At 39.3% G+C, this 14,324-nt stretch overlaps 1 protein-coding gene across 1 annotated transcript in view; it reads right to left on the bottom strand.

The window, feature by feature from the left end:
• Window positions 1-11,074, bottom strand: part of LOC134857113 (uncharacterized) — a 32,835-nt gene extending 21,761 nt beyond the window's left edge. Inside the window, exon 1 of the mRNA XM_063873480.1 lies at window positions 10,875-11,074. Within this exon, the coding sequence (XP_063729550.1) occupies window positions 10,875-11,055 (181 nt within the window). The 5' untranslated portion in view covers window positions 11,056-11,074. The remainder of the gene's footprint in view (window positions 1-10,874) is intronic.
• Between the last annotated feature and the right edge of the window lie 3,250 nt (window positions 11,075-14,324).

Raw genomic sequence — 14,324 nt, 5'->3', positions numbered from 1 at the left:
TAGTCTCATTTGAACTGTATTTATAATATACCATATCTGGCGGATGGATAATACGGATATATTGTCGTTTAGTGTAATGCGAGCTGTTCAATTGGTAATTTTATTTAGCGCTACTGGCTATCAATTGTAATTAGATTGGATTCATTATTTTAGATATGTCTCGAGCGGTTAAGACCTATCTTGCTTAAAAGGATGCTGGTTCCGATTCCTAGCTTCTGATATCTCGCAAGCCGATCGGCGCAAGTAAGAGCATGATTAGAATATTTTATTCAGTCGATTTGTCTCCAATTGATTTCTAGCTCGATCTAAGATTCCAATGATTGGTATTAATTACCATCAATGTTTACATAGTTAAATAAATATATGATGCACTCCACTCTATTTTATCATCAAGGTGAATTATGAAATCTATTCGGTTCAAATGATTGATTAGAATGAATGACATCATGAAGGGATGTCACACAAACTCACAAGAAGAAGTCTTCCCGGGTGGTTGAAGTGTTTCATCAGATACATTTACAATAATTCACATAATAATTTAAGGTTGCTTTTGATAAAAAAAATATACGTTTATCAATAAGATATGTATCTATCGAAGGTTATATCACAATAATCACAATAAGTTAGAAGATCTCATAGTGCTAGAAGCACAGGTTATTACTTCAATTTATAAAATGAGAGGAAACAAAATTCAATTTAAAGGGAAGATAATTGTTAAGCCACCTTGAGTCGGGGTTTGGGAGTTAAAGTGATATATGATAAGGATAGATTAATGATATCAGGATGTATTCAGTTGTCAGCTGTAACTGAATTTGCACGGCAAGTACTGTCGCGTGGAGTAGCTGACTAGTTTTGGTCGTCGTTTCATTTCACGTTTTGGTATCGCTGTCTTCGTTCGTTCGTTGCATGACATTCGTGTTGCTCTGTCGATGCTGAGGTCGGTGTTTGAGTTAGGATGAGGATGTTAAGTTCTTTTCGTATCCTCAATAATTGCGAATGTGTTTTCAACAACTTAACAATGATTTGTTTTATTGAAATATTCACTTTGTTTTTGAAGCTTTTCAACTAGAAACGCAATTTGTACTCTGTTATACATGCTTGTAATTTGATGCCTCGTCTTCTACTCGTTTTTTGTTTTTGTTCCCTCAGAAGTCTTTTTGTCTTCTTCGTATGGGTGTTTTGTGCCTTTGTTGGCCTTACTCCCTGAATGAAGGTGATCGACTTTTTTATTTGAAAAAGTAATAATTACACGTTTCAACGATGTTTTGCATTGGTCGCGATCATCGTATTTTGTGCAGTGTCTGACTTTTCGTGTTTTCAATTCGTTTCTTCTACTGTAGCTGCACTTCACTCCTATAGGCTATTCAGGCAATTTGCTGGTTCGCCTGAGCAAAATTTGGCATCAGTTAGAATGAAAATTGATGAATTTCAGTTTTTCATCAAATTTGTTGATATTTATGATGTTCTAATTAGCTTTTCGAGTTCGCGTGTTGTTTTTCAGCATTGCTTGTAACCTTTCAGGGTTGTCCTAACAATTCCGTTGGATCTTTGCTGGCGCATTTGAGTGTTTTCTATCCGCATTTCTGCAAAGATATCCCTCGAAATTTAACTTGTGTTCCAACTCATTTTTCATTATCCGGCTCAAAATACTGGCGAAAATTTAAAAAGGTCTCTGAAAGTTTCTGATAGTCCCAGCGCGTTCGGAGTGGGCCCAATCGTTTTGTATGACCAGTTGTAACAATTTAACGTTCAGAAAATCCCAAATAAAGGCACTGTCCGTGATATATGACTGTTTAAAGCACCCGTACCATAGTATGTTCAAAATGTCAAAACTGATGTTTTGTTCGAAGGACTATAACTTCTTGTAACCATAATATTTTTGAAGAATTCTTTTTGCACGTTCATCACCAAGGTCAAATCGAGCTTTATCGGGCTTAAATATCCGGATTTTTTGTCATACATAAATAAAGATTTTGATGTTAGTTTTTTCGAAAATGTCGCAAATTAGGCTGAAAACTCTACTTTCTTTCAATTTATCGAGTCCACATCCAATTTTTGGCATGGCTATCGCGTTTATTCCTTTCTGCAACAGCTGCTGCTTCATGCAGTTGAGGCTTCTTGACAAATCGTAGTATGTTGGCTTGTCAAAGAATTGTGGTTTAGTGACTAAATTGAAGATTGACTTATTTTCCCAAGGCAGAGAAACTGAAACTGATGATCCAACTATCGGTGTTTCAATGCTTTTAAGGGTTGGTCTGATACATGGGTATGCGCTGTTGATCTGCTTTGCTACTGCTTTTGCCATTTGAAAGTCACTTGAAACGCAGTGAGCTATAGAGCCAGGGAACTGTAAAACATCACCTTCTCCAACAAAGATATTTGGCTCATAGATTGCATTTACCGAATCTTTGCTACTGCCTGGTCCATCTTTTCGTTTAGTCAGTTGTTTGGTCAACGGTTCGGAGTCCATACTTTCGCGGTTGTTTTGGGCGGCTGGGTATTGGATGATATCGAACATCATTACTGAACCGCAGTTGGGCGTGAATTCGGTCTCCAGCTTCGGCTGCTGCTTTTCTTCGAGCAACTGGCTGTGGTTCGCGAAAAAATTCGTCGAGGTTGTATCCCTCGGGATCAGAGTCGTTGTTGGGTAACCTTTCAAGGGCCTGCTCATTAATGACAACCAGTGGTGGTGCAGCTGGTAGTTCAAATGGTGGTAACTCCGGCACATGTATTGCTCCTGGGATTGGAGGTGGATCCGGCGGTGGTGGTATTACTGGTACTGGGACCGGTAGTGGTGCCACTATTGGCGCTGCTGGAATTGGCACTGGTGCGGGTGCTGCTCCAACTGCTGGCGCTCCAAAGGGTACTGACAGTCTGATTCTAGCTGGTGCGGCTGGTTGATCGTTTTCGTCACTATTATCAGGTTGGAGCTCATCTAAGAGTTTCGGCAAGTTTTCGTCGAAAAGTCCTGGTTCGCTTCGGTATTTCCCGAGTGAGGGATCCGTTTGGAACTTCGTTGGATCTATTGGATCGACATCATCTGGCTGATGATGTGGATCAACTGGTCTGAGACGAATTCGATGCACACATTGAGTGTAGTTAGTTCCAACTTTCCGAATTATGTAGTTCGAATTTGTTAACACTTTCTCAAGTCTGTACAGGGGTATCCAGACTTGCATTGATTTGCTTCCAAAGTCTGATTGAGTAGTCAACAGAGGATTTAGTAGTAGACAAAATTATTCAACTTGGAGGGGCTGCGCAAGTGCCTTTTGATCGTAATAACCTCGATACTTGTGGTACGAAGAAATCAAGTTCTTTTTTGTTTCTTTGAACTTTTCTAGCATCGCATCTTGCATCGCCGTGACGAAGTCTGATTCTGCTGTTACTGCTTCCACTGCTTTCGTCGAAAAGCGAAGATCAAGTGGTTTTGTCGGTTCTCTTCCATGAAAAATTGAGCTTGGGCAGCGTCCAATTGATGAAGAGTATGACAAATTGTGAATAAATGTTGCCAATGGGACATATTTGTGCCAGTCTGACCATTGTTCATTAGTATTCAGCTTCAGGATCCTTTTTAGAGGTCCATGAGATCGCTCGACAAGACCAATCGATTGTGGATGTTTCAGCGTTGCATGGTTGATTTGGACTTCTAATAGAGTTGTCAATTCATGCATTAGCTCCGACGTGAATGTCGTTCCGAGATCTGCGATTATCTTTTTCGGTATGTAGCTGTGCATGAAAAATATTTTCGTGAGTTCCCTAGCAACTGTATCGGCGCTAGCGATCGTCAATGGTGCTGCAAACAAGTGCTTGGAGAAGACATCGATTCCAGTTAATACAAATTTGTATACTGGGGACTTCAATGGTCCAACAATATCGATTTGCATCATGTCTCCTGGAAAGCATTGCAGCGACGAGATTGGCTGCAATGGTGGAATTTGATATTTTGCAGATGCTCTTTTGAGTTGCAAACATGTTAAGCAATTTTTGATTGTGTTAGTTAAGAATTCAGTGAATCCTGGAAGGTAGGATCGTTTTCTGAACGCTTCTGTGGTTCTTGTCATTCCCAGATGTCCACCGGTTCGCGAGTTGTCTAATCGATACGCGACCTCGTTCCAAAGATGAATTTGGTAAGCAGTATTGCTTATGTTTTACCTGTCCCGTGTCATCATAGAAATTTCGATAAAGAACTTCGTCGTCAATTACCAGCCGATTGAATTGCTTGGCATACTTCTTCTTGCGGTTGCTTTCGAACTTGAGATTTGGAATTTGTTCATTGCGTTTCCAATCCTTAACTTCTACTATATCGGGATCTTTGTCTTGTTCATTTTTCAAGTTGAGTACTTCGTGACTCATATTCAGGTCACTGAAAACATCAGCAGGATCAGGGTATTGTACTGCTGCGATGATTGGTCTCGTTATTCGGACAAAATTTTGCGGTTGGATGATGTCGCTAGCTTCCTGCGAGGTTAGCTCTCTCATAACGTTTTCATACAGTCCGAGTTCTAGCAATTGTGCTCTGAGGTTGTCATCGATCTTCTTCTTTTCGGGAAATGCCTCATCCATTGAGTGGAACAGGTTCAGAGATGCTTCCGGTACTTTCGCTGTGGCTTCGATCTCTTTTTCTCGCACTGGTATTTTGTCCGTTAATTTCAGTGACAGTGAAGCTGATGGGTCAGTTTGCATTCGAGACAAAAAATCTGCAGCATAATTCGCTTTTCCAGGTATATGTGCGATAATGATGTTGAATGCCATGATGCGATCCAAGAAATTCCAGACTGAAGGTGGAATTGTCTTCGCTTGGAAAAACTGTGTTAAGCTTCGATTGTCAGTCAGTATTATCACAGGCTTTGATGATCCCCAGATGAAATGAGAAAAATGATCGAGAGCGAAGTATAGTGCTAAAAACTCTTTATAGTAGATGGAGAACTTCAGTTGTGCTGTGTTGAAGAGTCTTGAACCAAATGACACTGGTGCATATGTTTTCATTTCGCCTCTATTATCAGTTTTCACATAGTCTTCAACCATTAGCACGAAACCTGTTCCATGATAGCTTGCATCACAGAGTATTACGTATTGTAATCCTGGTTTTGGTAAGCGGAGCGTTATTTCCGTTGCCTGGATTAGATCATGTTTTAGCACTTCGAGACTTTTCTGATGCTCCTCATTTGTTTGAAATGCTATATCTTTTCTGAGTAGGCGATAAAATGGTATCAGTTTTTCACCTAAGCTTGGCATATAATTCCGGAAGAATTGAACAAATCCGATTAGTCGTTTAACTTGTTTTACAGTTTGCGGCATTTTAATTTTCTTAAGGACGTCGAAATTTTCTCTTGTTCAGGTGATATTCCTGCTGGTGTAATTATATTACCAAGGAATTTCATTCGTTGCGTTCCTATTTCGCATTTATTCGGTGATAATTTTAATCCCGATTTCCGTATACATTCGAAAATTTTTGAGAGGGTCGGTATTAGTTGATCGAAATTATTCACTGCACTTCCGATGTCATCCATGAACTGTGTACATAAGTCGGCTGCTAAGCATGAGTCAAGATAGTGACGTATGAATGAGCTGAAACCGGTGACTGATTTGCTTAGACCTTGAGCTAGACATTTGTATGCATAAGTTCGTGAACCGAAATTAAATGCCAAAAGTTGGACTGAAAGGTCATCTGCTATTTGTACACAGTGGTATGCTTGCGAACAATCAAGTTTGGTAAACAAGCTCTTTCCTGCAAAGTGGTTTGATGCATCGGTCTTGTTTGAGATCGGAAAGTTGCTGTTGATGTAGTCATTCTTTAGTGAATGATTTATCCTTCTGAGGTCAATCAACATCCGCAATTTACCAGATGGTTTTCGATGCGCAAACAATGGGCTGCTATATTTTGAATGCGACAATGTTGTTATAAGTCCATAATAATGCATTAGGGCAAGTTCCACTGTCAATTCTTGACGCAAATGTATCGGCGTAGGTGGGCCTTGTGTGTACAAAGGTCGTGTGTGTTCCGGTTTCAGTTTGATTTTGAGATCGGAATTATAACCAACATCAAATCTATGTTTGGCGAAGATGTCCAAAAATTCAACAAGCAAATCTTCTACTTTTGACCTTTGCTCTTGTGTCAACACCGAATTCTCCCACTTAAAATTCTTGATAAATGTCAATCGATCTTGAAAGTTTATTTTCGGTTCAATTTTTTCGAGACCGTGAAAATGAAGAATTTGGTCGTAAATGTCACGTTGGATTTGTGGAAGTAATTCAGGGTTTGGACATGTTTCAGGTGTAGGAAACCAAAATTTTTCATACTCGGGTTGGCGTTGCTGTTGAGATTGCTGATTATCACAGTTTTGCTGAATTAGCTCGTTAATGCCCATTTCAATATAGTCTGGATTATTCATTTTTGCAAAAGCAAGCATTTCTGCATCAATTGGTATGAGATTTTCGGCTTCTTTTAGGGTCAGAATTGAAAATTTTCCAATTTCAGTTTTGAAAGGCAATGTCACGTGGTGATCAGTGATGTTAAATGCAGTGATGTACAGCAGGTAATTTTTCAGAACTTCACTAATTGAGGAAGTGAATGCAATTTCGCAATTTTCTTCAAATTCTTTTGATGGGATTACGATTCAGGTTGTTTTTGCCATGTCCTGGCATGCGTCCTTTAAATGACATTCTACAAGAATTGTTTGATGCGGAGCTATTGTTTGACGTTTTGTTAGAGTCAGAGGGAATTTTTTCACTCGATTAATTCTTCTAGGTTCGTTTGGAGGTTTTATCTCGTTAATTTGCCGAGTCAGGTCTGGGAAATGAAGTAAATTATACTTGGCACAGATATGAATGTGGTGTTTTTTGTAGAACGGATTTCCTAGAATTATTAAGTTGGCCGCGTGTAGAACGAGAAAAGATTCTACAAATGTCATATCTGCCAATCTAAATTCCATTGTTACTTCTGTTTCAATTGGCACGAGTTGTCCTTCTACCATTCGTACTCTCTTAAGTGTCGATTCACTTATTTTAAGAGGGCGGTATAGAGATTTTTCATCTTTTAAGTCGTCGAATGTCTGTTTTGAAATGCCATTTGCGCAGGCTCCTGTATCAACCAGGGCACTTCTTTGTAATCCCGATGAGAATCGTAATTTTGTGTACGTCAAAACTGTTCCTTCCGCTGGAATTATTGCGTAAAGGTTGATTATCTCATCGGGTTGAATTGATTGTTTTGATGATTTAGATGATTGAGATGATTTGGGGGGCTGACTCGGTGGCTTTATTAGTTTTTTGGCCCAATTGGAAACATGAGCGTTGCATCTTGTCCTTGTGGTTTTTGTCTTCATCAGCATTGACTTGCTGTGTGATAAAACTTTCCACAGATGTCGCAGCGTTTTGCTAGTGGTCGAACCCTTGGTCCACGGGAAATTGAATTTCAGCTTGCGCTGTCTGATTTCCAGTGAAGTGTTGTTGTTGTTGCAGGTAGTTCGCGTTTGGCTGTACCTGTGCTGGTTGGATTTGCACTATCGGTTGATTTTGCTGCATATTTTGGTACTGTTGGTATAGGTACCATGGAGGATATTGCTGAGGTGTAATTGGACCCATATTTTGGAAGTTAGGCTGATTATTGCTAAATCCAAATTGATTTTGCCAATTATTTCTGTTTTTTCCTTTCCTGCCACTTTGTTGCTGTCCAGGCAAATTATTTTGATTTTGATTACCACTAAACTGCCCATTTTGGTTGGTGTTGTTCTTGTTTCGTTGAAAAGGCGGATTCGATTGTTTCTTTGACTGCTCAGCTATTTGTGATCTCATTTCGTTGATCTGCTTCTCAATTTGTTCCTGATTTGTGGACAATTTTGTGAGAACACTGATTAAATTTTCTGAGACTTTGTCATTTACTTCATTTAATCCGTCTTTCGGGTAATCTTCTTTTCGGCATACTTCTCGAATCTTGATTTGCTTCTTTGTCAAACTACACATCTCTTGGACAGTAGTTGCTTGTGGTTGCTCCATCAATTTTGATCGCAGCCAGTTTGGCATTCCTTTTATGAACAACCGTCTAATTTGTTCATTGCGATTATCATTTACTGCATCAATTCTTTCTTGTCTTTGTGCAGTTTCTCGATGAAATCTCGCCGTGTCTGCTACTAATGGTGCTCCGTTTAATGCAACATCGATTGGTTCGACAGCTGGCAAATCTGGCGTTGGATACGCTCGTTGCGCTTTTTTCGTCAAGTTCACCAAGAAGTTCTCGGGTGAATCGGTTTTAGAGTCGTACCGGAGCTGTTCTAACTTCAGTACGTGGACTTCCTGGAGCTGCGGATTAAAAGTGATTCCTTAGAGCTGTGAGGCTGTTCTCCACGTTCGCTCTGATTGCTGCTGGCAGCGTCTGGTAAAACCGTAGTGCCGCTTCTCGTAGATCTAGTTGTAAGAAGTTCGCTTGTTGGCCAGGGTCGATTCCCGCTACTCCGATGTATCCTCCGAACAATTGCTCAAACTGCTGAAAGTCACCTGTTTCCGTTCCTCCGTAAGGTTCGACCGAAATTTGCGCGTGTACCATCTTATTACAATTGAATGATTATCAAGTTTATGAAACAGTTGATGATAAAGCACAGCACTTAGTCGATTTAAGGGGAACACAAGAAAATTTTGCTAGACTTTCGCAATTTTGGATTATTTATACTTTATGCAGCTTTTGCTATTCTGTTTCTGGTTATTATTGCCATCAGGTTTGCTAATATTTCCGTTACTTCACTTTTTTGTGGTTGGGGAACTTATTAGTTACAATATCAATTTACTGCAATTGGGAGTTTTGAGTTTATCTGTTTTACTAACTGTTTTGGCGTTGAAAACCTTTCATCTACTTCCTTTTCTGCCTTGTCAGAAGCTCACTTGACATACCATCTGACTGGAGCCAAAAGTAGAGAAGTTGTAGAACACAATCCACATATCTGCTTCTGTAGATTGAGGAAGTTGTCAGCCCAGAGATGTTGAAAAGTTGTGTCTTCTTTTCCTTTCTCTGTTAGTTGTTTAATGACTGTTGCTCTTTTTGCTCTGCCGCGAACATCTGAGCATTGCTGTGCTGATCAAGCTGTTTTTCGCTGTTCTGCGTTAGCAAAGTTGTTGTCACTTTCTGCTCGAATTATGATGTTTGGAATTGCCGATGACTGTTTTGAATCCAGAAGTAGAAATTCCCGCGAAAGTCACCATACAATATACCGTATCTGGCGGATGGATAATACGGATATATTGTCGTTTAGTGTAATGGGAGCTGTTCAATTGGTAATTTTATTTAGCGCTACTGGCTATCAATTGTATTTAGATTGGATTCATTATTTTAGATATGTCTCGAGCGGTTAAGACCTATCTTGCTTAAAAGGATGCTGGTTCCGATTCCTAGCTTCTGATATCTCGCAAGCCGATCGGCGCAAGTAAGAGCATGATTAGAATATTTTATTCAGTTGATTTGTCTCCAATTGATTTCTAGCTCGATCTAAGATTCCAACGATTGGTATTAATTACCATCAATGTTTACATAGTTAAATAAATATATGATGCAGCTCTATTTTATCATCAAGGTGAATTATGTAATCTATTCGGTTCAAATGATTAATTAGAATGAATGACATCATGAAGGGATGTCACAGTATTCAACTTAACTTTTCGTCAGATTTAAAAAGTACGTCGTCTTGGTCATTTTTAGTTACCTGAGGAAATATTGAAAGTGGTAAAAAAAATAGTATAACACTTCTTCCCTATCAGTCGTGATTCGGATTCCAAAAACTCAAGAAAAGAAGTTGGCAGTGTCGATAAATAATGGTCACGGTTGGAGGGGTCCCAGTGTCATCCGCCTCCTGAAGGTGGGACCGGCTTCGGAAAAATGGATCAAATCTCTCTACTCATTGGGAAAAAAGGCCCAAGGTTGAATGGCGAGAGCGATACAAAATTTTCATAAATTACAGGACGAACCATTTGCATTTGATATTTGTTGATCGGCCTATTGAAGATGGGGAGCTCTTGTTTTCGGGTGTGTATTAGTTTTTTGTTTTCCACACGAAATCAAGTATCACAAATGATCATCGGAATTTTCATAAGAAAATTTTCCGATTATTTTTAAACTTAATATCTCTGTTTCTTATCATATTTCACGAATTATGTTAATGTTGAAAAAAAAACAAGTTCATTAAGATCCCAGCAGTATAAAAATGCATCGACTTAAAACAAAAAATGATGAATCAAAGCAATTTCGACTTTCATTACAATTTTTTTTAGCAATTAAGCCTTCCTTCCTCGACAATCGTACCTGGCGAGGAATCAACAGTCGGAGCGAAAGCAATAACCGTATGCAGATCACGGAGCTTAATAACAGTGGAAGTCTTAACTTTGTGGGCAGGTAAATGATCAAGTCTGCGTAGCTGTCGTCCTTTTTTGGCTAGAGTTGTCAGTTAGTCTTTTAATGCGCGAGGACGACCAGCAATTTCTTCAGAAAATATATTATATTTTCAATCATATGTTTTAAACTGACAAGTTGATCCATACGACACGACTCTCTATATCACGGTTAATGATTCCTTGCAAAACGGTCAATAATTTATAACGCCGACACAAATTTCACAGAAATGTTTGAAATAGAACTAAAAAACAAGAATATACAAAAAATTTTGTGGCTGGCAATCTTTCTCCCCGAAGTATTTTAAAACCCCCTAAGACATATGCCTAGAGGTGATCAGGCCCCTCAAATGAGAGCTATTGATAATTTTTACGAAGAACAATGCTCAAGTGATTACATCCGCGAAAGGTTCTGGCTAGTCTTATTCATACCTTTGTCAATACTTAATTCAACAAGCATAAATTACAACAATTATACCAGTAAAGGTATTTGACACAAAACTTACGCTTCTCTGAGTCAGCCTCATCTGTATTAGACTCTTTAACTCCCTCGTTCAATTTGATTTCCACGTCGAGCTTGAAAGGATGTTTCTTATCGTGGGCTTTGTCCTGTTCATCAGTTGCCAGTTTTTCGTAGAGCGCCTTGTCTTGGTTGTTGTGCAGCTCCGTCGTTTCCGAATTAGTCATTTTTAGTCCTGAAGATTAATTCAACAATCCTCAGATATCAAGTATACTACAATTTTAGGATCAACTTATAGGATAATTTTTTTACGTATCTTAGGCGGTGCCGTGCTAAACTGGATATAAAATTCATACAATTTTTAAAAACTATCTAGAAACTGAAACAATCAAGATCAATTCAATTAACAATTAGGCAAATGACCTTCAATTGAGCTCCGTTATTTTCATTTTTTTTGTGTTACGGTCACTTACGAAGATTGATTTCAAGTACAACTACCGCCTTTGGGTTCCCTGAAAACGGTATGAGCCCCGTTGTGTTCCCTAAAAAAACGCTTGTGCGGCAGCCTCATTGTGGATTTTAAAACGATAGTTCCTAACCTGCAACGTCTCGATAACATTGGTCTGCATTTTAGGCTTTAAAAGTGAAGTGTTATCACAAGTCACTCCCAAAAGTAGGTTTCTCGTGTGAACACTTTTGGAATTTTGGAACCTGCCACAGCACAGAACAAATCGGAGTTGAAAGAAACTCGAATGGATAGACCTGATACGAGGCAACGGGACTATCATACTTACACTAAGCTGAGATTTTGTTCTTTGGCTTTACAAATGGAAAAAACTTCGTAATAGGTTTCATCCTTAACCGTCCAGGCAGCGTTTGCAACCCGTGTTGCGAGGGAGATTCTCTACTAAAGAAAACAACCTGCCCTGGGTGCCTCCTTTTATGAGCTCAAGTTCTTACAGATCTTACTTAGAAAAATCTCAGTGCAAGTTATTGGATATATGTCAATCAACAATCTTAATTGAAGAACTCTCTAATGATAATGTTTGTGACATTCGACCAGAATGGACAAAATGCAATCTCTGCAGACTTCGAAATTTTAGCAGTGAACCTTCCGAGTTAATGATTTTGAAGGATTAACGACGTTATTCGGATGATTAGCAGAACGGTGAAGGTCAGGATATTCCCGTATTTTAAAATTTTAAATTTTCGAAGTGATGACGTAACATTTCTGAGAAACGTCAGAAACGGCCATTTTAGCAAAAAGAACTAAGAAAAACAGAACAACTTTATCTGTGATTGCGAACAGAACGAAAATCGAAATTAAAGAAAACGACAACGAATTACAGAGAACGTTCCGAGTTGCAACTATTGTGCTGCTACAATAGTTGCAAGGCCGTTGCGAACAACGGTGAAGGGTAAGAAGACAGCCCTCCGGATTAGAAAGAAATCAAGATTAGCGAGCTTGATCCAGCGGATTCATCAATCCGGAAGGGTAAAGGAACTGAAACTTTTATCCTGTTGCATCAACTTTTAGCTTCCTGTCATGTCCTGACTTGAATTTAATTAATATCTGGATTCATTTTGATAAGGATGAGAAGCTAGGAGTTGGGGGAAAGGGTTGATCCATCTTCGATGGAGATGATGATTTTTATCTACTGAGCAAAAACAATAGTAATATAATAAGTAGTAACCCTCTTTTTAGGAGTACCTCGTGGTCTGGGGATACTGAGACCCAGCCATGAGCTCACTAGTTGCATGTAATTAAGTTAATTTGAGCGTTCTGGTCGAAGCCGGAGAGCAGTAACGTTTTTGTCGTCCCGATGTTAGAAAGACCACCGAAAAGTACTGGCTTGGTAGAGACGGTGAAAAGCATGCAAAGCTCTGTTTAGACGTTAGCCAGTCGTCTTAAGACTTAGTTTTAGTATCCGTCGATATGTATCTTCCGGGCGAATGTTACATACATGTTTTTATGGCGCTCCTGGGTGTTATTCTTTTTAACATCATGACCGGCAGAACCGTTAACGAGCACTCCGCGCCGAGCGGATGCTCACATTAACGCCCTTATTAGGCCTAAACCGCCGGGGCGGAGGGGTGGTTCGGAGTGCAGAAGCCCTCCGGATTACCGTGAATAGCTTTTTAACTTAGTTAAGACCGAAAATTCACGAACCAGGAAGGGTGGGGGGATCGGCCATTCCCTCATCCCCTGAGTGGTTTGTGACCAAAAACACTTAAAGATATAAGTAAAACCAAACAAAAAGTAGTATAGTACCCAAGAAAAACAAAAAACATAAAAAATTGCCGAAAAAACCAAAAACAGTAAAAAAGTAAAAAATCAGTAGAAATCATCCCCCCAGACAAGATGTGATCCGACCCCCCCGTTTGTTGTTGATAGATATATTGTTGTTACAGGCATTTATATCAGTCAGGATCGTTACGATCAGTTTTGTAGCCCGTTTGTGAGGCTTGTACTGTAGGGTTATTTGAGCATTTAAGCACGTTAATGATAAATTGCGCTCAATCCGGAAGGGTCAGCTGATTTGCGCTCAATTCGGAAGGGTCTTGGGTGAAGACCGATCCGGCAAGCAGTACAAGGAGCAACAAGAAGGGGCTCAACGACAACAACAATCGACTGTTGGGTTTCGTTGACAAGTTTTGTATCCCTTTTGGTACAAAAGTTAAGATAGTAATCTGTGGGGGGCTCGACAGTGCTGCACTGTAGTGACCCTTCACCGAACTGCGAATATCCGAGTTAAGCACCTTAATTCTGATATTAAGGAAACCCGGAGGGGTATAGTATTACTAATATTATTATTTATATAGCCTATAGTCTTATATCGTTTTTCAGTGAAAAACAACGAAAACAGACCGGTTTTTAGGGTCAAAATAGCGATATTTTGATCCACCCACAAGTCGCGATTTTTGAGATATCGATATTTTTTCAAACGGAAAAAAGCGCTAAGTTAGTGTGTTACATCGTAACTGCACTACCACAATATATAGAACCGGTAAAGTTTAGTTCGGAAGTGGTTGGAACTATTTTGGAACCAAAAACCGAATTTTCGTGATTTTTGAGAAAACGAAACACTATAAATTTAGAAAATTTTTTGAAATTTTTGAGTTACAACAGTAAAAATAGTTGTTCGGACAACGTCCACTAGTGAATCTACAAGTTTTAAAACCCGCTACCCGAAAGCCTTCCGGGTTGCAGAGAAATCGGACATAACGTGTTTGATTTGGTGGATTCATCAATCCGGAGGGGTCAGGTAGCACAGTTTTTCGCAAATTTTTTCTAAAAAAGCGTTTTAGATCGGGTCTTTTGCATTGAACTAGAAGAGTATAGGCCTTCTGAGCTCGGATCAATAATTTTCAGGTCGAAAGGACCAGATTTGCGGAAAAAGTTAGGTGGAACCTATAAATGAGAAATTTTTTGAGTTTGCAAGAAAGACGTTTTGGCTAATAACTTTTCGACAATTGGACAGTTCCGGTTAATCTT

Source organism: Symsagittifera roscoffensis, chromosome 1 (assembly GCF_963678635.1).
Source record: "Symsagittifera roscoffensis chromosome 1, txSymRosc1.1, whole genome shotgun sequence".
In the NCBI taxonomy this organism is placed as follows: domain Eukaryota; kingdom Metazoa; phylum Xenacoelomorpha; order Acoela; family Convolutidae; genus Symsagittifera; species Symsagittifera roscoffensis.
Note: the sequence above shows the minus strand (reverse complement) of the source record. Positions and strands in the feature narration are given on the sequence as shown.